The sequence below is a fragment of the Cnephaeus nilssonii genome (genome assembly GCF_951640355.1).
Source record: "Cnephaeus nilssonii genome assembly, chromosome: X".
Lineage (NCBI taxonomy): Eukaryota > Metazoa > Chordata > Mammalia > Chiroptera > Vespertilionidae > Cnephaeus > Cnephaeus nilssonii.
Window position 1 is genome coordinate 19261653 of NC_137071.1, and position 27768 is coordinate 19289420.

The window sequence follows — 27768 nt, forward strand, 5'->3', positions numbered from 1 at the left end:
AAGAAGACTTCTTTGAGGGTGATGATGAATAAAAGGTTAAGAAACAACATACTAGTATAGTATACTTTAGCACATTTTCCATATTTAAAAGGAATGCATTTTGTTGTTAGGGATTGTATAAAAAGAGAGATAATAAATGAAAAAATTAAGTTCACCTAAGTTCCACCATTGATAGCTATTATACATTTTGAGGTATATCCTTCCAATTATAATTTGTCCTGCTGGCTCTCCCTGTTACTCCCCCGCCCAACAAAGTTAGAGTCTGGCATAAATAATTTTATATTCTACTTTTAAAACAACTTAGCATTGCCAGGCCGGTGTGGCTCAGTGGTTGAGCATTGACCCATGAACCAAGAGGTCACTGGTTCAATTCCTGGTCAGGGCACATGCCTGGGTTGTGGGCTTTATCCCCAGTAGGGAATGTCTCTGTCATCAATGTTTCTGTCTCTCTATCCCTCTCCCTTCCTCTCTCTCGAAAATCAATAAAAACATACTTAAAAAAAAAATAAATTGTAGCCGAAACCGGTTTGGCTCAGTGGATAGAGCGTCAGCCTGCGGACTGAGAGGTCCCAGGTTCGATTCCAGTCAAGGGCATGTACCTTGGTTGCGGGCACATCCCCAGTGGGGGGTGTGCAGGAGGCGGCTGATCGATGTTTCTATCTCATCGATGTTTCTAACTCTCTATCCCTCTCCCTTCCTCTCTGTAAAAAATCAATAAAATATATTTTAAAAAATCAATTGCAATAAAAATATAATAACCTGGCTAAGCCTTGAACAACTTTTTAAAAATGCAGATTCCTAGGGTCTTCTTATCAGGTCTGAATTGCCACTGGGGCTGGAAATCTTTGTGAAAAGAGTTGTTGTGTAAGTGTTTGGGTGATGAAGTACCCCAGCTTAATCAAATGAGTAATGAGTAGTAATGTGACTAATACAAAACCCAAACTATTGATTTATATCTACTTAGCATACCTTAGTTTTATATTGCTCTGTAATAGATAATAGGGGGGAGGAGGAAGGTAAGTCTGCATATGTGTATGTGTGTGTGTGTGTGTGTGTGTGTGTGTGTGTGTGTGTGTGTGTGTGTGTATGGTGGAACCTGTTACACAAAATCAAAAAAATGAGCCAATTATGTCTTTGGTACCATCTGAGAGAAGTTATCTATTTCTCTAACAATAGTAAAGATGGGGAGTTTATCTGGCTCACCTCATTTTACGCACCATCCTTTAATAATACCTTATTATTCTTCTTTCAATTCTTTGGGTCACCATCAAACCTTATGAGCTATAATTTGGTCTTCTGCATAGTCCTCATTGGGGAGGGCACCGTGATAGCTGTATGTTGTGTTATAAAATAATAATTTATTATCTCTTCTTTCAAATTATTTATAAACCAGTCTCTTATGAGTTTGTGCAGCATAGGTCAGTCTTCTCAGAGCCTGATTACCTGTAGGTGAACTTTGAAAATCTAGTTGTTGGCTATGCAGACATTAGACCTGTGATAACACACCATATACTATGAACACTCTCAATGACTTCCTTATGAGATTCTTCCTGAAATTATTTACATAATTAATAATTTTTAAAAATCATCAAACAACAGCTAATGAAAAACTAATCCATGAACCTGAAGTGTGTATTTTTCTTTGGTTGTACCTATATTCTAAAATTTTTATTTTAACAGACATTAAGAAGCCAGAAATCTTTGACCATTGGTAATGGTAGTCAATATAAAATCCTGGTTGATTGGCTACAGACAAGAAATGTTTTTTTTTAAACCACACCTTTTTTATTTTTTGTAAGGTTTCTAGAAATTATTTCTTTTATTCTCAAAATATTTCCTCAGTAGAATTTAGTAATATTCAGATACACTTAAAACAATTACTAGCTAAGTACAAATTAGGTACCAAAATCAATCTAAAAACATGCTGGAGGAATATACATCTGCTGAAAAATGGTTTCCCTTTATGTTCCCACTCCCATCTAAATGTTATTAGGGAAAAGTCTGTTGCTATGGAAACATTCAATTTGGCACCATCTGTATTCAAAATTCAATTGCTGGAAGCCTTCAGCCAATTGCTGGTTTTTAATTGGCAGATCTTCCCAGAATGCTTTACAAATCTTTTTATAGATAGCCAATCCATGAAGCATAAAGCATGAAGAAGGTTCACAATGCAAGCCTCACTCCATTATCTTAAGATAATACTTTTAATAACTATGTATGTTGTCAGATGGGTGTGAGATTTATTGGGATGATCCCTTAGTAAGTTATATAATGTCTAATCACTGGGTGTATACCTGAAACAAATATAAGACTGTATGTCAACTGTAATTGAAAAACAAAAAGTTATTTAAATAAACATTTAAAAAATGTGAGTTTTCAAAGCATTAGGCCTTCTGATAATTACTTAGCATGGGGTTAATGCCTACAGTTTATTGTCAAGTTGTTCTGATTTTGTCTGATGGATTTCTCATTCAAAGAAACTTACATAGCAGTACATAGTTCAAATAGAAAACAAATATATGAAAGAGTTAAGAATGTGTATCTTGGAATCAGCCAGACTCGAGCTCAAATATTAATTGGAACACTTGTTATCTACCTTGAATTGCTAAGACCCATTTTCTCCATCTGTAAAAGATCTATTATGAGGACTGTAAAGTATGCATTTTGGGAAAAAGACATATTTCACATATACTGTAATGGCATTTGAAAATTTGTTGATTTATGTGGTCTTGAAGAATATTCCCATGGAATATAAAAAGTCTATATAAGTAATGTTAAAATTTTCAGGAGAGGCCCTTGCTGGTTTGGCTCAGTGGTTGAGTGTAAACCCATAAATCAGGTCACCGTTTGATTCCTGGTCAGGGCACATGCCCACGTAGGGGGCATGCAGAAGGCAGCCGATCAATGATTCTCTCTCATCATTGATGTTTCAATCTATCTCCCTCTCCCTTCCTCTCTGAAATCAATAAAAATATATTTTAAATAATTAGCAGGAGGGTTAACAAAGAGTACAATTATTTTTAAGTAAAGGGAGGTTATCAATGAATCTTGGAGAAATAGAAAGACGTTCAAAGAAAATGGCTCAAAAATGTATGCACAGTTGTAGATCTGGTCATGATATTTTGATGGAACAGAATAGTAACTTGCCATAATTAAGCATTGGAGTGGTTTCTTGGGATGCTCTTTCAGCCCACCGTGCTATAATTATGTGAATAGTGTGCCATAGCTAAACAGAATGAACGTGACCCTCTGTTGTTACACAATTCAGCAGGCTTGCTCTCCCACCACCACCTTCCTATTGAACAGCTGCCCTTCTTTTTTTATAATTTTTAAAAGACAACATTCCATACTTATTGCTCCTAGGTTACCACATACTTTCAAAAATCCATGTCTTTGACTAATTGTTAATTTTGGTATTATACAGATTTTTTTTTTCAATTTTTTTATTAAGGTATTATATGTGTACATATCTTACCATTGCCCTCCCCACACCCCACTCCCATATATGCCCCCACCCCCCAGAGTTTTGCATCCATTGGTTATGCTTATATGCATGCATGCAAGTCCTTTGATTGATCTCTTATCTCCCCCACCTCTCCCTAACCTTCCCCTTGTAATTTGACAGTCTGTTTGATGCTTTACTGTCTCTGTATCTATCTTTTTGTTCAAGTTTATAATGTTCTTTATTATCCATAAATGAGTGAGATCATGTGGTATTTTTCTTTCATTGACTGACTTATTTCACTTAACATAATGTTCTCCAATTCCTCCCAGGTTGCTGCAAATGATGAGAATTCCTTCTTTTTTATGGCAGCATAGTATTCCATTGTATTATACAGATTTTTAAAGTTATCTAGTTAAATAATCTATTTCAGTGGCAATTGACTATAATATTGGTTCCACTAAAAAAAAAATCAAGTGTTACCTTCATGTGTAATCTGACACAAATCCCTTTATATTGTTTTCTTTTCCGTTTAAAAAAAATCTATACAAGGTATGACATATGTTGAATAATCAGGACTTGGCATATAAGCATAAAGATAACTTTATCTGCCTTCATTTCTCCCTTAAATCAACTAAGGGGATAGTTCTTCATTTGTCCATGGGTAAAAATATGGGCAGGTCTCATGTGCTTGCAGGCCATGGTAAGGTAATACAAGGTACTGTTGTCATTTTAAGACTAAAATTAGAATTTCCAATCCAATACATTGATGAATACTTCAAACTTAAATCACATATGTGACTTCTTGAGTAGTGGGTATGGTGAACCAATTTAGTATCCTGTTACAAATGGACGTGTGTGTTGAGACACTGTTAGACCAAAGTGCTCCAGTACTGAAAACAGAAAGTAGAAGAAAGACTGTACCAGATGGTCTGTCTGTGAGGACTCTTCCAGTTCTGAAGGCCTATAATTCTTTGTTTCTAATATTTCCTCTGCTTAAAATGCATTTCTCTCAACTTTAAGGCCCAGCTGCAGATTCACTTCTTTCAAGATATGTTCCACTATTACTTCAGTAGACAGTCAACACATCATATGAACCTATTTTGTGTCAAGCACTGGCCTAGGTTCTGGGGAACTGATGATGAAATAAAACACACACACAGTTCCTGCTCTCATGCAGCCAAGTCTCTTTCTCCTTTTGTGTTTCCATTTCACTTTGCTTGTACCTAGTATTTATGTTTTGTTTTTGTATATAAGTTATTGTCTGTACACATTTCTCTCCCCCTTCATTAGCAAACTATTTTACAATAGGATTCATATTTTATTCCACTTTATGTATTGTTCCCCCTAAATGGTCACTAAACAATTATTAAGTTGAGTAATGAGCAATGAATAAATGCATGTATGTATAGAGGGGTAAAAGCCTAAATGAAAAAAACCATATTGTTTATAGAAATTTTGTTTATATTTATTCTATGATATATATTATTCCTAATATTATTGTAATATCTTTACTTTTTCTACTTAATAACAAACACCCTAATGGAGAAGACTATCTTATTTCTTCCTTGAAATACTATATAATTCCTTGCTTGATACCTTGAAAACTATAAGTACATTTGATGAATAAATCTGTAAATAAAAATGTTAACATATTAAACTGATTTATGCCCTTCATATAATTAAATATTAATGCAAAATCATTAAGTAAGAAGATTAGGTCACGTTTAAAATATAACTCAGCTATAGCTTTTGGGGAATAAGTAAAATAATCTTTTACTCCAGATTGATTTCTTTGTGTAAATTGGGTCCTTGTTAAATATTTGCAGACTTATATATTAATAAAACAAAGTCATCAATCCTGTTTCTTTTTAGAAGGAGTCAATCTGATATGGTAGTCAGTCAGATAGACATGAGCAGAGTAGGAGTGATAAGCCAGGTACAGAAAGAAGGTCACCTGGGTAGAAAGCCCTGGATGCCTAGCAACAGGCAAAACTGGGAACACAAGTATTGCAGGGTGGGACTTTGCCCCCAGGGTGACCTTTTTTCCCCTAGCAAATGCTGGTCATGAAGTTTGGACCCCCTGACCTTTCATATTGCTAGTCATGAGGCTGGGATACTCCCTTGACCTTTCCTCCCCTGGAATGTCACTAGTCATGCAGTAGAGGAGGAACAAGGGGACCGGAGAATAACCTCATATGATTCCCTTGCATGACCATTCCTTAAGTATTAAGCCTTCCGGACAATGAGGTTCTGACCTACATAAAACAATCTTAGAAAGAAAGCCTTGAGTCTGTTGCCCACAGAGACAGAGTTTCCATGAAACTAGAGACAATATCTAGGCCTCAGCTGTGTTTCAGCTGCAGGTCCAGAAAAGCAGTAAAACCAGACAAAGTGATGCCACGGCCAACATCGAGACCAGCTGCAATGACTAATGACCTCCTACCCTCAACCAATCAGTAGAAACCATGGACCTAAAAGGACACACTTGTAAAAGCTGATGAATATTCTATTAAGATCCTCTCCTGAGACTTCCCCTAAAATTCCAGCCTTTGGAAATGGGTAAAATGCCTTAAGATGAAGGACCTAGTGTGCATTCTCTCTCTCTCTCTCTCTCTCTCTCTCTCTCTCTCTCTCTCTCTCTCTCTCTCCCTCTTCTGCCCATACCTTTCCCCATCCTCTTCTTTCCCCAGGCATGCTCTCTCTGAAGCACACCCGTGCCTTTCCTCCTCTCCTTCTTCCAGGCACATTTTTTTTTTTTTGCCTTTCTTTCTCCTAAGCTCCAAGGGCCCTTGTTTTGCCTCTGTAACTTGTTTCCTGAGTCCACACAGCCCAGCTTCTTCTATGGCTCACTTCTACCTCTGTGACTTTCTAAATAAACTTTCACTTGGATTTGAATCTAGGATCTGAATTCTTTCTTAGCCAAACTCAAGGACTGAGGTCTAACATTTGTAGCCATTCACTGTTAACAAATCTACATTTAATTTGCTTCTACAGTTTGAAGGTGAAAATTTATTTAATAAGCATTTAATGATGGTTTTCTAGGTACTATTCTTAATCTAGACACTGGAAGGGATGGTGCCTAAATTGCTTACACTTACATGAGAGGAAACTTGTGTTAAGAAAAACAAACAAACAAACAAACAAACAAACAAAACATAAAAACAGGCCCAAGGCAGAGTCACTTGCTCCCAGGACAATAAGTAAATCAAGTTAATTGCAGGTTCAGCCCCTCCCAGGAATTAATCTATAACTTCCTGATCAAAGCTGGAGAGATAATCTGCCTCATAAAACCTCTGCTGACCTTTCCCCAAAAGAAGGTGTGTGCCCTTGCCTGAAACAATCCTTTCTTTTCTTTTTCGAATAACTTTTTCCTCCAACTCAGTTTCTGCCTATAAAAGCTTTCCATTTGGTCCAACTTCTCAGAGTAACTCTCTGCTTACTAGGATGCTGTCCGATTCATGAATCAACAAATAAAGACAATTAGATCTTTAAATTTCACTCAACTCAATTTTTGTTAACATTTAGAATATTTACTATTGCACAAATTGAAGGATTTATATTTTGGATTAAATTACACTAAATCATATAGGAACATAATTCATGTTCTTCTGTTACTTGCCTAATTCACTGTGATACTGAAGAACCTAATTTTTACTCTTTTTATTGAATTTATTGGGGTGACACTGGTTAACAAAATTATACAGGTTTCAGGTGTATAATTCTATAATACATCAACTCTATATTTTATTGTGTGTTCACTACCCCAAGTCATCTCCTTCCATCACTATTTATCCCCCCTTTACCTCCCTCCACTTCTCTACACCCCCTCTTTTAGCAAGAATCTAATTTTTAAATGAAATATCTTGTCCAATTACTTTAGCTTAATAAAATAGAATAAAAATTTATTAATTTTAGTTTCAAACCAGCATAAGACATTTTCTTAAGATCCTCTTTATTTGAATTCCTTATGGATACCAATTCTGTCTTAAAAACAACTTGATATCTTAGTTAAAGGGGACCATGATTTGCCAACCCCAAATATTCCTCTTTGGCATAAGTATTATTTTAGGCTGTTTATTTTTAAGAAACAGAAGATATTTATAAAAGACATGAAATTTATAAGGGAAATCTCCATTTGTAAGGGTGTCTCCCCAGCTGTACCTGGAAGGATAACAATGACTCTAAATCTCTAGAAATCAAATCAATGGAGAAGACAGAGACTTGAATCTCCCCTAACAACTTTTGTTTTTAGATGAAGATGATATTTAAGGTGAGGGCTTGGGTCATTTTGGGGAGTTACTCCGTTTCCCTGGTTATCTTCCATGTGTACAGGAGGTATACATGTTATTAAACATTAGTTTTTTCTTGCTGTCTTTTGTTACAGGGGTTGTCTCAGCTAAGAATTGAGAAGGGTAGAAAGAAAATTATTTTTCCTCCTCTATATAGTCAATAACTGTTTACCTGAACGAGACAGTTGTATATGCCAGTCATTTTACCAAATGGCATTTTATATTAGGAATCTGGTTCCTATATTCATAATAAAGACCCATTATCTAATTTCTAGGTCAAAGTCTAGTTAACCTGTTCTGACTAGCCATGCAACTTGTTGGTGTATATATTTAGAACCAGGACACAAAAATAATGAAATGTTACAATTTAATCAAAGCATAAACAAGATATTATCAGTACTGCTAAAATAAAGCAATTACCCAGTGTCTAGCCCAGATTTTAATACTGATGCAAACTATCATGGTCAGTCAGGCTGGATGTTTTAATCTTACAATATGTACAACTTATTACCTACCTAATGAAGTGGAAAGCCAGTGAATGTAATGGTTTTTAATGGGCATAGCACATCTTGTTGGCTGCCCTGTGTTAATATGTATTCTACTTTGCCTAGGGACAAAAGGCTATTTAGTCATACACTGTTTTCTTTATATAACACAAATTCAAATTCCTATTGTGTCATAAGTTATAATATGATTTCCTGATGTGAGTTCTCTGAACCCTTTCAACAAACATCATGATCAAAGGAAAAATAAATTATTTAAAAAAAGATAAAGAGAATCCCAATCCAAATGTCTACTTGCAAGATTAGAGGGGGTACTTGAGCTTCTGAAGACTAAAAGCTTTCTATTTATATTTACATTTCACTTCCATTTTGCTCAAATCAGCATAGCCTCCAAAAGCTAACTGAAGAACATTTCAAATGGCTTAGTAAGTACGTTTTCTGCAAGGATGAGGTATGTGAACTGGAATCAGACCAAGGTTCTTTTTAAATCTATTCTGTTTATAAGAGATTGTACTAAAAATATTCTAAATCTCTTAAAATTAAAAAAATCACTCACCATTCCAAAGTCTAGGTGTATTTGCTGTGATTGTTTGTTTGCTTTTTAAGCATGGCATTTTATTAATCTCTTTAGGCTAATTCTTTCTAAGGGTGAGTCATGCTCATGGAGATGATGATATCAGCTTGTAGCCTTGCACTATTTTCCAGCTACCCTATGAGACGCTTCATTCAATCAGTATTTATGGCATGCCTGCTATTTTCAGTATAAAATATTAGAATTATAGGAATTCAAATATGGAGTAACAGTTTGAAGCTTCTAGTTCAGTCAGGGAGATAAAACACATACTAGAGAGAGAGAGAGGCCTCAGAGAGACACAACACTTGGAATTCTTAACTTCTGGAGTTTAGTAACTTACAACTGTGGAAACATAAGAAAGACACCTGTTTCCTCCTCCCCCACATATTTCTCTGCACTATCAGTGTAATGGGGTAATAGAGTCGCCTACTACAAAGGTGTTCTTTAAAATTTTAAACATATTTTTTATCTTCCTAAGATGGTTTAAAGGTGACTTTTCTTAATGTACCAGAATGAGTCTCTCTGAGGATCTTTGAGTCCCATGATTCAATAACTACTCAATATATTTTAATTTATTTCAAATAAACTGTCACAAGTTAGTAAATAATTTTTATAAATATGTCAGTAGTGTATATAAGATTTACATATAAATATAGTCATAAGTATATAAGTATAAATAAGCATACACACACACACACACACACACACACACACACACACACATACACTGAGTGGCCAGATTATGATGACCATCTGATGTTTGTAGGCAAATTAGCTGTACACTGTATCATATGGGATATGGAAGCCGAAGGCCTGTTCAAACACCTTTGCTCTCTGCAGTTACTAGGATAAAACATCTCCAATTCACACAGGAACACAAGGATTAGACAGTTGAGCATTGGAAAAAAGTCATGTGGTCCAATGAATCACGTTTCCAGTTGCATCATGCAGATGGAAGAGTGAGAATTTTGTGGAAACAGCATGAAAGCATGCACCCCACATGCATGAGTACAAACCTTCAAGCTGGTGGGGGCAGTGTTATGGTTTGGGGCATGTTTTCCTGGCATGATTTGGGCCCTTTAATTCGTGTGGAACAATATCTGAATAGCACAACATACCTAAGTATCATTACTGAACAAGTTCATCTTATCATGTTGATGGCGTATCCTAATGGGGATGGCTTCTTCCAAGACAATGCACCATGCCACGGTGCTCGAATTGTGCAGGAGTGGTTTCAAGAACATGAGGGAGACTTTACTTTGCTTAGGTGGCCCCCACAATCACCAGATCTCAATCCAATTGAGCATTTGTGGGACGAAGTTAAAAGAGCCATCAGGAAGCTGGTTCCATAACCATCAAATTTCACAGAACTGGACAGTGCTATTCATCAGGCATGGTGTCAGATTCCTCGCATCACCTTTCAACATCTCGTGGAGTCAATGCCAAGAAAAATCGCCACAGTATTGAAGGCAAAAGGTGGCCCAACGAAGTACTGATGTGGTGGTCATAATAATCTGGCCACTCAGTGTGTGTGAGTGTGTGTGTGTGTGTGTGTGTGTGTGTGTGTGTGTGTATGCAAACTTTCAGTAACTGACTCTTAAATGTTGTCTCCTTTCAGCACAATGTTTGGAAAAGAACACCCATCTAACACTCTTATTTAGATTTGAAACACTTGGGTTAAATCTTGGCTGTAACATTTTCTATCTGTGTGATTTTGAACCATCCTACATAATAAAAGAGTAATATGCAAATTGTCCCTAACTCTGCTACACCCACAAGCTATGCCCACAAGCCACACCCACCAATCAATCAGGGACAGATATGCAAATAAACCCAACCAAGATGGCTACAGCCACAGAGAGCAAGGTTTCCCAGGCAACGGAGGAAGCCAAGCTTTCCGCCTGCCCTTGCAGGCCTAAGCCTCCACTCAAGCTACAAAGTTTCAATTATAGAAGCTAAACAAATCCAAACAGAGCTGGAGAGAGCAGGTCAGGGTTGCCCCCAGCAATGGAGGAAGCCAAGCTTTCCACCTGCCCTGGCTGGCCTAGGCCTCCACTACAGGCTACAAAGTTTCAATTATAGAAGGTGAATTAACCCCAACAGAAATGGCTGTGGGCCACGGAGCGAGCAGGAGGCTTGGCTCCACTCTAGGCTACAAAGTTTCAACTGTAGAAGGTAAATAAATTCCAGATACCAGGGCCTGCAAACCACCACAGGCCCCTTGCTCAGGCCACCCCATGCCCCAAGGGAACCCCCATCCTGATCTGGGACGCCCTTCAAGGCAAACCAGCTGGCCCCCAACCCTGCAACAGGCCTCTATCCTATATAATAAAAGAGTAATATGCAGATTGACCATCACTCCAACACACAATATGGCTGCCCCCATGTGGTCAAAGATCCTGCCCCCATGTGGACACAAGATGGCCAGCAGGGGAGGGCAGTTGGGAGGCTCCAGGCCTGCAAGGGAGGGCAGTTGGAGGTGATTAACCCTGCAAGGGAGGGCAGTTAGGGGTGACCAAGCCTGCAGAGGAGGGAAGTTGGGGGCAAACAGGCTGGCAGGGGAGCAGTTAGGAATCAATCAGGCTGGCAGTGCAGTGGTTAGGGGGTGATCAGGCTGGCAGACAGAAGCAGTTTGGGGCAATCAGGAAGGCAGGCAGGCGAGCAGTTGGGAGCCAGCTGTCTTGGATTGTGAGAGGAATCCCAGATTGGAGAGGGTACAGGCTGGGCTGAGGGACACCCCCCCCCTCTGTGCACGAATTTCATGCACCGGGCCTCTAGTTGTATTAATAACTATGATCCTTGGTTCATTCATTTATTTAATCAGGACAGTTTCTACTTTAGGTGATATTGTGGAAATCAAATCGACTCATATATGTGTTAGGGTTCTTGGTCTAATTCATATAAAACATAACCCATCTCAAGTATTATTATGTATAAAATGAGTTATTTTAGAATCTGAGTAATATTTGATTTTGTAAAATGAATAAGTAAAACATTTGACACCTCCATACTGTCTGAAATGTTTCATATATTCTGGAGTTCTCTAGGGCATGTTTTCCGTTACTGAAACACCTTGCTACTGAGAATGAAATGTGGGTATTTTATGTGCCCTGCCAGATGCTAAGAAAAAAATTAATCCCATCCCATATACTGCTATGTGCTCCCTGTGATACTATGCCCCTTATGTGCACACCTGCTATGTTTCACATGGTACCTAACATTGAAAGACACATAACTTGATGTTCTAAAAATCTGAGCAATTTATAAATCCTTCTAATAATCAAGAGAAGTCCCCCTTTTTATATTCCAAAAGAACTATACCTTCCCCTTTTATTAGTCCTAGAACAGATAAGACTAAACCAAATCCTTAATGAGGAGCAGGTAAAGTGCTATTCCTTCCACATGCCAACAAGCACCTATGTTGTTCATATTACCTTATCTTTCTGCACAATTACACTTGATGTTCACATTTTCAGGATGATTGCATTTTATCAAGCCACAGAACCATTTTCTGTTTAATTATGGAAAGGGGTGTTTTCCTCTCATTCTTATTCTGTAAATTTGGGACTTAATTTTATCTTTTCAAACATTCTGTTGTTTACTACACATTTTTGTGATAACATGTGACTCAGGCTTGTATATGACTCTGTGTTTTTCCTCCCCTCCACCAATTCTGAAAGCCATCTGTGGTCCAAGGCAGCAGGTCTATGCCTCCTGAATGAAAGAAAAATCTGAATCCAATGGTTGGGTTTACTGTTTTTATCACTGCCCTACAGACTTTGTGGGGAACTCTCAATGGCTTCACTCCTGCGACCCAAGGTTAGACTTACAAGAGCAATAAAATAAGACTCTGCAGTAGCTGGAAACCTTAAAAATAGAATATTCTATATAAATATTTTTCTTTATCTTAATTTTAAAGAAATATCTTATAGCATTTTATTCATTTATTCAGAAAATCTGGATAGAAAACCTATTTTTCCCCCAAGGCCCTAGACTAGAATTGAAGAGAATCAACACTCTCAGTGAAGACAAATTTCTTGAGCAAGTAATAAAAATTCCAAACCTTCATGTGCCCATGTTCTAGATGTGAAAAACATTTACCTTACATCAGGACTCTATTATTGTTGACTCTAGAAGACCTCAATAATGAAGATAGCTGGTTGTTATGGACTGAATGTTTGTGTGCTCCACCCCATTCACATATCAAGGCCCTAAGCCTCAATGGATGATATCTGGAGATTGGGCCTTTGGAAAGTAATTAAGTTTACATGGTGTCATGAGGTTGGAATACCATGATGGGATTAGTGTCCTTAAAAAAAAAAAAAAAAGATGAAGAGAACAGAGATTTCTCTCTCTGTACCACATAAGGACACAGTGAGGTGACACTGCAAGCCAGGAAGGGGGCACTCCCCAGAAACAAAATCTGCTGGCACCTTGATATTGAACTTGCCAACCTCCAGAACTAAGAGAAATAAATGCCTATTGTTTAAGCAACCTAGTCTATGGTACTTTGTTAGAGCAGCCCAAGTTGACTAAGACACTGGTATTTGTGTAGTGATTTGCCATTTAAAAGGGCGTTATCATATGTCATTCTGTTTAGTCCTAACAGCAGTCTGGTATGGAAGGCATCAGGAACCCAGTTTTACAGATGAAAAGACAAAGAGTCAGAGAGATTAAATTATTTACCAAGGGTTCCACTGTCACTAAAGGGCAGAACCAAGACTTAAACCATGTCTTCTCATTTTAGATTCATTGCTTTTAGTACTACATTACTGTTAGAATGACAATAAGAAAAAGACATTCTTATGTGTTTGTCTCACTAACATAAAAGAAATAATCATCATTGTTGTCATCATCATCCTATAACCAATTATTTTCTACCTGGGTCTTTCTGTTAGGCCTACAAAACTCAAAAAGTCTTCCCAAAACCTACATGTCCCCATGTGGAGCCAGGCTGAATAGGCCTGAGATAACTAAAACATGTCCAGCAGCTATGGAAAAGGTCTTAGTGGGCGTTGTTCCTTTCAATGTGCACATCCAGGAATAAGGGCAGCACATACCAGTCATCTACCATTTTCAGGGGAAGAACAACATTGTTGTTTGCTGCAGTGTCTGATGGGGACAAAGCAACATGGGGGTCATGTTTCAGAAAACTTTGATATAGAGGCTTGATAAATCCTGTGCCAGTCAACTCCAAAATGGTCACCAATGATCCTCACCTCCTGGTATTCATGCCCTTTTGGCACCTTTCCTTCCCCCACCTCACTGTATCAGGGCTGATCTATGTGATAAGTAAGTCACTGAAGAGGTGATAGTATGAATGCTAAATCTAGGTCAAAAAAGGCATAGAGCTTCTGCATTGTACTCATGTTTACTCGTTCTTAGGAAAGCCAGCCACAAAGTCATGGGGACATTCAAACAGTCCCATGGAGAAGAGGAACCAACTAGACAGCACTATCTCATAAAACATATGAGTGAGCCACCTTGGTAGTGGACCCTCCAGCCCCAGTCAAGTTTTCATATGACTGAAGCTCCAGTTTACTGACTTGCAACCTCATGAAAAACCCCAAGCCTGTACCACTCAATCAAGTCACTCATGATTTCATGACCTACAAAACCTGTGAGAAATAATATATGATTATTGCTGTTTTAAGGCACTAAGTTTTGGGGTGGTTTTGTTGGGCAGGAATAGGTAACTGCAAACTCCTCTTCCTGACTAAAGTAAAATGAGCCCAGTTTTCTCCTTTGCATGTAGAAAGGTCACAATTTATTCATCCTTCCTGCTTACTTCATAAACACTTCCCTAAAGGCAGGTACAACAGGATAAAGACTGGTGGCAAGCAATTTGTTATGTTGTTTCAAATTATTAATGAAGAACTTTTGGTAAAGAAAGAAATGGCAGCTCCAAAATAATCCCAACACTTCCAACATCTGAGCAGAGCTTAGAGAATCTTTTAGAAGTCCGTGACACATATCTAACCCTTGGCTTAGCTTCATCTAAACTGCATGGAGGGAGTCCTAGACTTCTTTATGCTCAGAATCAAAATATAACAGGTATTCAGCTCTACTTGCGTTGCCCTATTAGATAATAAGATAAACATGCTAGCCTAGCTCAGTTGGTTGGAGCATTGTCCCATACAGCAAAAAGGTTTTAGGTTCAATTTCTGATCAAGGCACATACCTAGGTGGCAGGTGTGAACGGGAAGCAACTGATTGATGTTTCTCACATTAATGTTTCTCTCTCTCTCACTTTAAAATCAATAAAAACCTATCCTTGGATGAGGATAAAGTAAATGCTAGCCTATGGAAAACTAGAATTTCCCCTGTGGGTATAGCTCTCTTTTGTATGCGTCTTATCAGCTTACTTTGTTTGAGTGTGATATTCATTATATTTATTCATCACTACCTTTATTCTATCATAACAAAACAATCATTTTCATTAATTGGTTTATTTAATAGTTATGTTCATTATTTTGGTTTTTAAAGTAGATGAGTAGAACATTTGCTAATCCACATCTTTCCCTTAAAAGAAACAAAATGAAAACATAAGGGATTTTTAGTGAGGACTATTTACCTTGATAATTGTAGCTATATCACTTTGAATAAAGTAAATTTTTCCTATTGCACATTCACATGAAAAATTAATACTTGAATATAATCATGACAGCTAATTTAGATGTTAAATCTCATTCAAATATGACTTGATTTAATCCTCTTATAGAATTAAAGAGTGATATACATTATATCAGAATTATTTCATGATATATATTTAGTGCTAATTTAACACAACTTAAGTAAAATTCTATAAAGAAAGAAAAACATCTAAATTTATTTTTGTAGGTAATTTTTAAATGTACAAGTTATAACTACTCTGATGGAGCTCTGAAATTCATTAAGATGTTAAAGATAATTTATATTATTTAATTCATATTTCCAGCTACTACATTAACTAGATGCTAATTAAAATATAAAAAATTATGAAATTTATATCTGAAGAAACACATGCCACTATGAACCTCACTTGATGATTAATTTTATGTGTCAACTTGGCTAGAAAATGATGCCATGTTGTTTAGTACTGCTGTAGATGTTGTTGTAAAGATATTTCTAAGATGTGATTAACATTTAAGACGGTAGACTTTGAGTAAAGCAGATTAGCCTCCATAATGTGAGTGTACCTCATCTAATCAGTTGAACATCTCAAGATAGAAAACTGAGCCCCCATGGAAAGTAGTATGCAGTTACCTCAAAAATTAAAAAAATAGAATTGCTTTACGACCCAGCAATTCCACTTCTGGAATTTATCTGAAGAAACTGGAACCACTGATTCAAAATAATTATGCACCCCTATGCTCATTGCAGCATTATTTACATTAGCCAAGATATGAAAGCAGCCCAAGTGCCCATCAGTAGATGAGTGGATAAAAAAGCTGGGTACATTTACACAATGAAATACTACTTGGCAATAAAAAAGAAGGAAATCTTACCCTTTGTGACAGCAAGGATGGACCTGGAGAACATTACGCTCAGTGAAATAAGCCAGTTAGAGAAAGACAAGTGCCATATGATTTCACTCATATGTGGACTCTAATAAACAAAATAAACTAAGAAGCAAAATAGAGATTCATAGATAGAGAACAGGCTGATAGTTGTCAGGTCTGGGGTCATGGGACTGGGTGGGGGATGGAGGGATTGAGCAAAAAGGAAAAAAAGAAAAAACTCATGGACAGGGACAATAGTGTGGTGATTGCTGGGAGGAGGTAAAAGAGGGTATAGGGGGAATAAATGGTGATGGAAGTAGACTTGACTTGGAGTGGTGAACACACAATACAGTGTATAGATAATGTGTTATGGAATTGTGCACCTGATAATTTTGTTAACTACTGTCACCCCTATAAATTCAATAAAAAGGAAAAAAAAACTAAACAACAAAAATAACAAGGTCCCCAGAAGAGGAAGGAATTCTGCTTCCAGACTACCTTTGGACTCAAGACTGCAGCATCAACTGTTCCCTGAATATCATTCTGGCCTGCCCTAAAGATTTCAGAGTTGCGAGTCCCTACAACTGCATGAGCCAATTTCTTAAAAATCCTCTCTCTCTCTCTCTCTCTCTCTCTCTCTCTCTCTTTCTCTCCATATATATATATATATATATATATATATATATATATATATATATATTACACACAGTCATGTACCACTTAACAATGGGGATATGTTATGAGAAATGCACCATCATGTGACTTTGTCATTGTACCGACATCATAGAGGGTACTTCCACAAACCCAGATGGTATAGAGATTTGGTGAACACATAATATATGACGTTGCTGCTGGCATAATATGGCATACCATTTTATAGCAAACTTTTTTATAAATAGAAAGAGTATACTCTAGAATAACAATAAAAAGCATAATATTATAAATACATAAACTATTACATAGTTTATTACCATTATCAAGTATTATATACTATAGATAGTTGCATGTGCTATACTTTTATATAATGGTCAGCTAAATGGTCAGCATCACCACAAACATGTGACAAGTGTGTTATTCTACAAATTACAATGACTATGATGTAATTAGACAATAGGCAGTTTTCAGCCCATTATAATTGTATAGGACCACAGTTGTATATGCAGTCCATTGTTGACCAAAACATCTTTATGCAGCATATGACTATAAATGTATGTGGAGAATACTGACTAATAAAATTCTTAATTTTGTAGTAGGATCAGAGAAGTGATGTTTTGTTTAATCTTTGACATACTATCAAGGTCCACTGCACCAAAATTTAATTTTATAGTTTCTTTTTTGAGAAGTTCTATTTGTAAAAATTGTATTTTGTGATTTTTATTTTTCCTCATGGTCTACCAAAGATAAAGGATATTTAATTATTCTTTAAATAAAATACAATTCATTTTATTTTTCAATTATTAAATGTGGGTCTGCTGAACCCTTTTATAAGTCTAAAGTACACCGTGTTGTCTTGATGATATCTGTTTCTATATTTGGAAATATTTTGCTATTTCATCCTTACTCAAATTATCTTAAGTATGCAAAAATTATTACTAAATGAAAGAGTAATGGAATTGTTTAGAAGGATGATACAATAATGGAAAATATCTTCATCCTTTAGTTTTATCATTACATTGCCCAAAACATTGCATCATATTTAAAGAAGATATAAAATAATACTGGAGACACCATTTTTGGAGTCTGCTTTTAGCTTTCATTGAACACAGTTGAATATTCTTTCCATTTTATTCTCATAATGTCAAAGATAAGAAAATTGCCAGAGGAAGGCAATTCACAATTATTAGACATAATGGAAGATAAATGCAAAGAGACAGAAACCAGTATTTTGGACTCTAATGATGATGGTGAATTGATCATATAGGTGAAATCTTAGACTGTGAGTCTTCAAATTATAATAACCTAGATGAATTTTTCCCAAACATAAGGGTTGATGTGCTAACAATATATTTATAAGGACAGAGAAAATATGGTATTTTAATCTAGTCAGTTATTGAACAGGAAGTACTTCATCACTTAATATTTTCCTTGAATAACTTAAACCACATTTTTTTTTGCTAAAATGATGTGGAACACTAAGCATTTATGATGTTTGTGCACCAAACTTGATTTGATACATAGAAGTTGGTTGTGTTTAATTCTTATTAAAATTTCTAATAAAGTTGTTTTTTCTATCTCTTTATTCTTACTCTGCAAAGTAGTTGAAAAATAACTTAAACATATAAAAATAAACAGCAAAAGGGTTCATTAAACCTAGATGGCAAATGGCAATGATTATTTGTCCTAGAATAATGAGGGCTGAGTCAGAAATCTGATATATATAAATACAGCAGTCTTTAACTCTCAGCTAAAGGGTTTCTGCATCTCCTTATCATATTCAAAGTATCACTATGAACGAGGAAGAAACTTATTAGACTGGTTGCACAGAAGATACAGGGAAAAATATAGTACAATCCTATACACCAGTGGTTTTCAACCTTTTTAATGCCGCAACCCTTTAATACAGTTCCTCATGTTGTGGTGACCCCCAACCATAAAATTAGGGTTGAGAACCGCTGCTGTAGAGCCTAAGACCATAGGAAAACACAGATATTTACATTATGATTCATTAACAGTAGAAAAATTACAGTTATGAAGTAGGAACGAAAATAATTTTATGGTTGGGGGTCACCACAACATGAGGAACTGTATTAAAGGGTCGCGGCATTAAAAAGGTTGAGATCCACTGCTATACACTCATTGTTCATTGTGTGTTTGTCTAAATATATCTATATTGTAAGTTGCCACTGGGAAGAGTAGTGCTAACTTTTCTTATGTTTCTTAAGTGTAAGTCACATTCCAGTCGCTTCCTCGTGTTTATTTTTCTTTTCAATTGGCACCCTGTCTGTGCAAGCTCATCCACTCTAGGTAGCTTCCCAATTTGTGTGGAAGTAACTTTACTCCAGAAATTTCTACTTGTGTTTTCAACCAATTCTCATTATGGTCACTGGCTGTACCTTAAGCACATTTTATCATACATAATCAACTCCTTGTACTGAATTTGTCTCTGGTTATGATATCACTATCTCCCAAATCACTGAATGTTAAAATCTTCAGAGGTAATCTCTCTATACGATCTTCAATTCCACACTTCCAGTCAATGTCCAAATCCTGTTAATGCTAACTCCACCACATATCTTAATTCAGTTCTTTCTTTTCACTCCACTGCTATTGTTCTAGCTTAGCTTTCTTGCCTCCTACATGGTCTCACTGACTCCATTTATTCCCTGTCCCCCAAAACCAAAATTCTCTCTCTCTCTCTCTCTCCCACTCCTAACAAATACATCCATCTTACCATTGCTAATGTAAATCTAATTATGTATCCTCCTGTCATCCTTTCCTGAAATATCCTTCCTTATCCAGCCTCTTTCTGCTTTTCAAAACCTTATTCATGACCATATTAAATTTAAACTCCTCCTGGAAGCATTTTAGGACCCCCTCATTCAGAGCCAATCTCCCCTCCTCTTGCTCTCTCAACTTTTTGTTATACTAATCTACTGAAGTACCTATCCTAGACTACTTTGCTCAAATATACTTTTCCAAAAATATTTTATTATGAGTTTTATGGCAAAAACTGAATCTTATTCTTCCTGATATCCCTCCATCACCTCTGATATTAACTAGCACAGAGTAAACATTAAACTGTTTACTGAACTGAATTCTTTGGTTGCCAGCTGCATCCTGGTAGATGTAAATTTTGAGAGCTGCTTGTAGTTATAACAGGTTGACAGTAAGTACTATATGTCAAAAGAAGGAAATTTATAAGTGGTTGACTCCATTTATTCTAAAATAAGAAACTCTCTAATAGGGGAACCAAAACCAGGAATGGTTGACACATTTAAGCAAGCAAAGAATTGAAGGAAAATGAGCTGTCTGAACATCAGAAACAACATGGAGAACTTCTCATTTGAATGCACTTAAAATGAAATTTACTCTCTCATCGAGATTATTACATTATTTCCATCAACATAATCACCTAAAAACAACAGATACTATGGAAATAGTTTTGTACAGTGAAATGTGTTGCTATTTCATAGACCCATTACTTGAGATAGTAGCATGGCTATTACCAGTATAGAGGAATTGCTTTTTGCTAGACTTTTCTCTTGACAGAATGTAATAAGCATGTATAGATTTTTCCAACTGTTCAAAGTTATGAACTGGAATTTACCAAGGAGGGGAAAATGTTGCAATATAATATTATACACTTATTGAATACTTTTCTTTATTTAGCTGATTCCTTTTTAAGTATTCTAAAAGTTTCAGGGCAGTAAAAAAGGAGTACTGGCATCTTCAAATAAGAAAATACAATTTTATGAGCAAGTATTTTATTTCTGCTCATTACCCAAAACCTAAATCTATATTTAAAATTATATTTTGAACATGATTGAAACTTTATGAGTATTGAATTTCTATCCCATTTCATAGATTTCAAATGGAGAGATAAACCAAAGCATAGCAGGGCTGCAAATGCCATTGTTTAGATAAACATATCTTGTCAGAATTATCCTGGTACCAGCACTAGAGGCTCCAGGCATATCTCAAATTAAGAGTCTGGCTTAGGCTCTTAATAAGCAACATGACATGTCTTAGCAAACACTGCTTTTTAAAAAATGCTTTTTGGACCATTTGGATTGGAATCTTTCCTCTGTGCTGCAAATATTTATAAAGGTATTCATTCCTAAAAGACAAAAAGCTTAGAAAAGCAGAACTATTCACATCACTGGATATTAGCAGAGAGATACAAACCTGTGCTATAGTCACTCAATTTTAATTCACATCATGAAGAATTCAATACAATATCAAAAAAAGATTGCAAAGGAAATAAAAAATGTTTACACAATGTTGAATGGATACTGCAAAATAAATTAGTGTTATTTTCTTCTTAGGGAAAAAGTGGTTGTTTTCATTGGGAAAATAACAAATGACTTTCTATATACTTATATTAGGGCCCAGTGCACAAATTCGTGCACCTTGAAAGGAACTGTGGGCCACGAGCTGTGGTGGGCACAGGGGCAGGTCTCGGCCCATCCTCTCTGCCCCCGCCCAGCCCCATCCTACTGCAGCCCCTGGTCCCCTGTCTACTGGCAACCCTGCTCCTGCCGCCACTCCCACGCACTTATGGCACAGAATAATTGGGGCTGGTGCCAGCAGCAGGTGCGAGCGGGGCCAGTGCCATCAGTGGTGTGAGCTGCAGCTGCTACCTGATTGTCCCTCAGGAGCAGGGGGAGGTAGAGAAGCCCTCGGGGGTGATCAAGACCAGCAGCCACTGCTCACACCTGCTGATGGCGCTGAGTGATCAGGACCGGCGTTGGGCGCCGGCAGCAGGTATGAGTGGCGGCTCTGGCGCCGGCTGCGGGTTTGAGCAGGGCCAGTGCTAGCAGTGGGTGCGAGCAGCAGCTGCTGGCCCCGATTGCCCCTCAGGAGCAGGGGCAGGTGGAGAAGCCCTGAGAGGTGATCGGGGCCAGCACCCACTGCTTGCACCCGCTGATGGCACCAAGAAATCAGGGCCAGTGCTGGGCGCCGGCAGTGGGTGCAAGTGGCGGCTCTGGTGCCAGCAGCGGGTGCGAGTGGGGCCAGTGCCAGCAGCAGGTGTGAGTGCCAGGTGGGACTACAGTGTGCAGGAACAAAGAATTTTCAGTAACCACCAGAGGCTTGCCCCAATGACAGCGACCAGCACCCTGCCTTAGTCTGGCGCCCCTGCTCACCTGCTCCACCATCCCACCATGGCTGACACCTGCCATGTTCCATGCTCTGCCGCCTGCTGCCGACACCTGCCATGTTCTTCTCATGCCCCCTGGTGGTCAGCGCATGTCATAGCGACCAGTTGTTCGGTGGTTCGGTTGTTTGGTTGTTCTGCTGTTCAGTGTATTTGCATATTAGGGTTTTATACATATAGATCAGTGGTCGGCAAACTCATTATTCAATAGAGCCAAATGTCAACAGTACAACGATTGAAATTTCTTTTGAGAGCCAAATTTTTTAAACTTAAACTTCTTCTAATGCCACTTATTCAAAATAGACTCGCCCAGGCCATGGTATTTTGTGGAAGAGCCACACTCAAGGGGCCAAAGAGCTGCATGTGGCTCCCGAGCCGCAGTTTGCTGACCACGGATATAGATGATTTGATTTGTAGACATCTTTGCCAAATATGGACAAAGATTTGTAGACACCTTTGTCCATATTTCTCAGGCAAGAAACAGATCACTTAACTGTGTAACTGTAATAGGAATTCAGTCTCATACTAAGATTCACTTTTTTGGGGCCAGTGTGTTGCAAGCTGGTGGAGAAGCTTCATGATTCCAGTTTGAAGGAGGAACACTCTCCTACATCAATTGAACAGCTATCTATGTTGGTCATCAAAAGGCAATTTTGCTCTTATCTTGCTGGTTATAAAAATTCTACCCTGTAACTTACATGGACCTATAGAACTTAAGTGCATTCTTCCTGTCCAAATTAGCTGTGGAAGAGACCGACTAGTTCCTTACCAAACTAGTTGCTCTTCTTCTTGGGTTCGACATTGGACAATTTTTCTTGCTTCCCTTGATGTGGCCATGTGACAAGGTTCAGCGAATACACTATGAACAGAATTAATGTGTACTTCCAGGCCTGGATCATAATAAATTATTGTTAGTAATACTCATTCCTCCTCTGCCCATTAAATGCATAGGACTCTGATGTTCTGGATGCAAAAGCTGGAGGGAGCTTGGGTCCTTGAAAGACTTCATAGAAGGCTGCTTACTTTGGACTGCATCAGGAGCTTACCTGTTACAGTGGCTAGCACTACCAAACTAATACATTAGCATATATCCAAATCCACTGTTTGAGCAACTATAGAGTTAAAATGTCAAAATCAAGAAAAGTCTATTTTAATTAACAATCACTGCCACTGAAAGAGGAAATGTCTTTAGGAAATGAATAAAAACATACATAATTGCAGATCAAAAGAGTATTTAATCCTAGTACTAGTGATTAAGGTCATTGAGAAAAACACCAAAACAAGATGGGAAGTGGTAGACTAGGAGGAACACAGATTTACAAGTCACAAAGAGATATTTGCAAATTCTAAGCTCTATTATTTGCTTATTTTGTAAGCTTGAGCAATTAGATTAACTTTTTTCAGAAACTTTTTCCTACCTATAAAATGGAGATTATGAAATTTAGCTGACAGGATTTTGCAAAGATCTCTCTCTCTCTCTCTCTCTCTCTCTCTCTCTCTCTCTCACACACACACACACACACACACACACACACACACACACACACACCACATACTGACTGCTACTTAGAAGGTAGCTAGGCATTGGCTTCCACTTCCTGAGGGAAATGTTGACAAAACAGAATGTAGATGATAAAGCTGCAGAGCAGATTCTTGGTTTTTGAGTTTCAAAAGCCTAGGCCTGTTCTAAGACCTCTACTCTTCTTTCAATCCCTTTTTCTGATCCCATGAACAGTCATTTTGGGCCTCAAACAGCTTCCCAAAGTTGCCACCCACCCCATAAGGAGCGGTACAGAGATTTCTGATATTGCACAATGAGTATATCAAAGTCACAAAGAGCCCTCCATATCTGAAAGTGCCACTGCAGATGGGAACAAAAAGATGGTCCAGGAAGCAACTGCCCACTTGGACCAACAACCAATACTGTGAGGGAGAGACTGGCATCTCCATGGGCGCCAGCCCTGATAGATGATTACTGAGGAGCAAATGTTCTGTCACACCAGCTTTCCCACCACTCCACGCTTTGCAACTGTGTAAGTCTGCATTGACCAAACTTATATGTCCTCTATTCCATGATATTACATTGTTATTGAAAGATAATACTATAGACTGAAAATCTTAGTATAATAGTTATAATTTACAACTTTTGGCACTCTTTTTATAAACGTGATGGAGGCACATGAAATTAAGTCATTATTGAAACTTTTTACATTATCTTTCCTTAAGTTTCACTGCCTGTTAAAAGACTTACTTCGATCAGTAATGATTGTTCTAGCCTCTTGATTGCTGGTCTTGTTTTTCAAATTCTGGGCAGCAGTAATGAGTTCTTCCAACTGGGGGCGCCTCTGTTCCAAATCCTGCAGCGTGGCCTAAAGGAACAAATAGAACTTAATATTGAGGTTCTACAGCCTTGTACATTCCTTTGATGTGATACAAAGTAAAGTGTGATTTTCAAACCAACCAAAGCACTTTTAGAAATAAAAAAGATGTTACTGGATATAAATCTCTAACATGTAAGGCTTTATAGAGAATAATTTAACAAGAAATGTATTTCATTCTTAGATACAAAAAAATATTTCAAATGAAATCTTGATTATAGATTTGCTTCCCTCCTTAAGAGCTTAGACAGTCATTCCAGAGTACCTAGTTTTACTCAATCCAATATATGAGTGCCATGAGTAAAAATGTAATTTTGAATTATGACAATGTATTTAAGAGATAGTTTATACTTGAAATTTAATTCTGCACAGTGTAAAAATTAAGGTGTATATGTTAGAAACAGAAAAAAGCACAGAAGTGATTTAAAATATATAACTTATTTAATATCTTTTTACCTGAGTTTCCTCACCTATAAAATGACGTGATATAGGTGAGCTATATCTTTCCTCAAAGTTTCCATCTATTATCTCTGTTATCTTACTCTCTTTACATAAAGGGCCAAAAACCCAGTGATATTTGCAAAGAAGTTTGGGGACAAAAGATATAGCCCTTGTTCTAAAACTGAATATATTTTATTTTGGAAGTATAATGAATATTTGCTGTTAGTTTATAACCACTATGTGACAGATGTTTTGCACACATTTTCTCACTTTTATTTTCCTAATAATTACATTAATAACCAAGCCAGAATTCTTTATGGTTTTAAACCCAATACTCCTTCTACCACCATGTGAGGTTGATGAAAGTGAAGAAATGAAATGTGATAGATAGTAATGTTTGTGAACTTAGTTATCTACTATGTCCTTTGACTGCTGCTGATTGTCTAAGGATTTTAGTTTTCAGAAAGGCCAAATATTGATCATTCTGTAGTATTTCTTTGGTGAAGCGATAGAAAGATGGGTCTTGTGATTTAAGCTCGATTGCTTTTAGTAGTATTAAAATCAATGGGAAGAACTTATCAAAACATCACACATCTATTTTGAGCATTTCCCCCTCTCTGTATTGAAAAATTGGAGGGGGCTAACTTTTAACAAATTTTCCACATTTGTAAGCTGTGATTGCTTGGAAGAAAAATCCAATTTTCAGGTTTCTAACTTTTATGGTTTCTTTACACAAAAGGGTGTTTGAATTATGGAACAAATTGCCAAAGATAGCTATTGAAGTAAGTGGCATAAGTCAGTTGGAGAGTACTGAACAATTTTAAAAGTAGGATCCATATAGTAGTGGATAGATTTTATGAAATAAGATGTTTTCCAGGATTAGAATATTAAACTCTGGTCATCTGTGACATAGCAAGCTGCTAAGGTACTTTGGAATTCCTAACGCTTAAATGTTTAATACATTAGATAGATTTTTTAAAAAGATGTATGTAGAAACCTCATGTAAAGTCAAATCTTCTCTTCAAATTTAACAAAGAATTCTAAATACCCATAGCTAGCAAAGAATATAAATTAATTCATTTATTAACTCATCCTTTCATTTTATAAATGCCAAGTGCTAGGTACTCTTCTAGGTGTTACAGACATAGTAATGACCAAAACCCTTATGTACACTTTGTGTAATTTAAATGAAAACTTATGTTTTTGATACCTGGAAATTTTTGTATGACAAAGATTATCTTTGTTATTTTTCTTTGATTTAATATTAATTCACCCTCAGACAACCAGGCTATTCTTTGCTTCTCACTTCTGGATATATGTGGGCTATATACTTGTTTCTTCTTTTAGGATGACTGAGTTTAAGAAGTATGTTGTAGAAGTAACTTATCAACTTTAATCTTAACCTTACCAGGCTCTAAATATTAAACCTGACCACAGTGAATAGCTTTTACTGCTGAATTAGCAAGCATGTCAATTTAGACTTAAAACAAGCCATTTTCCTCTCTAATGAACAAAGTAGGTTTCAGGGTATTGTGAAACCTGTTCTCTAGGTGATTCTCTAATTCTGCTGACAGACACATGCATTGTTAGCACCTGAGAAGATTATTAATGACATCCTTTGAATCAGCTTCCTTAAAAATCACAACTGCAATAAAACTATGCTTTTTTAAAGTATTTAAAAATGAAATCATAACTCTTTATACTGCTCTTTGGTCAACACACACAAATATCCATTTCAAAAAGGAAGTGGTACAATAATAAACATACTGTATACTGCTATAGAATTTATAACTCATTAACATACACTCATAAACAGTGGTTTATCAGTAGAGCAGATGGGAATTTTCTTCTCTGATTTTCCCACCCAGAAACAAAGAGAAGGATTTTAATATGGCATGCATTCAAGTATTGTTTTCATTAAGGTATCATAAGAAAAGTGACTGAAAGACCTTCTTGCTAATGAACAGAACAGATCCATTCATTGAGAGGAAATATTTTCTTTTCATTCAGTTTTCTTTTTAGTGTATTCTATTTAATTGCTATTACAATTTTTTTTTACCTGACACTTAGCTGTATAATCCCATAACTTGTCAAATAAAGTGACTTTCATCTCTCTTCATTGAGCCACCCACAGATGAGGGAGTACCTTAGAGATAAAGATTATTCAAACTACCTGCCTCCCAAATATCCATCTATGAAATTCTGTTCTCTGTCCCCAATCCAGAGGTTATTGTCTCAAAACCAATGTTTCATCTCCCATCTTCATCATCATATGACCTCTAGTGCTCTTCTATTGTTTAGCTTTAGTTACCTCTATTTATCATGATAAACAAGTAGAATGCTAATCATGCTGATTTATGTTTCTGATATGAGCCCGGATACTCATTAAATATATAACTTAAGTGACGAAAACTAAAAGCATCACATGCTTAACTGCATCTAAGCATGAAAATTGAGCATGTCTACATGGAGTCTATAATTCTGGAAGAAGCAAACACAAGAGAAGAAAGGAATCAATCTAAGGAATCATAAGCCAGCTACTGGACTTTACTAAAAACAGCTTACCCCTTGGAGATGAGAATTCATCATGGATTCCACTAACTGAGCAAAGATGGAAGGAAAAAAAAAAACTTCAAATACAAAGTGAATAAGAAGTCATTAATCCTACTAAATCCCCCCAGGGTTGAGGGAAGGGGTTATAAATAGCAATCCTATGAAAAAGAGAGTTAAACAATGAAGCCATACATACTATAAGTAGGTCATTTTAGGCTCCTAGAAAGAATTACACTTTATTATTGTATATGTTAAAATATAATTTTACCTAAATAATAGTCAAATAGAA

General features: G+C 36.8%; 1 protein-coding gene across 2 annotated transcripts in view; it reads right to left on the reverse strand.

The window, feature by feature from the left end:
• The window catches only part of DMD (dystrophin), a 2362317-nt gene that overhangs the window by 661706 nt on the left and 1672843 nt on the right, over window positions 1-27768 (reverse strand). For both annotated transcript variants that reach the window (XM_079764882.1, XM_079764883.1), the window contains exon 52: window positions 24359-24476. In XM_079764882.1, coding sequence (XP_079621008.1) covers window positions 24359-24476 — 118 coding nt within the window. The remainder of the gene's footprint in view (window positions 1-24358; window positions 24477-27768) is intronic.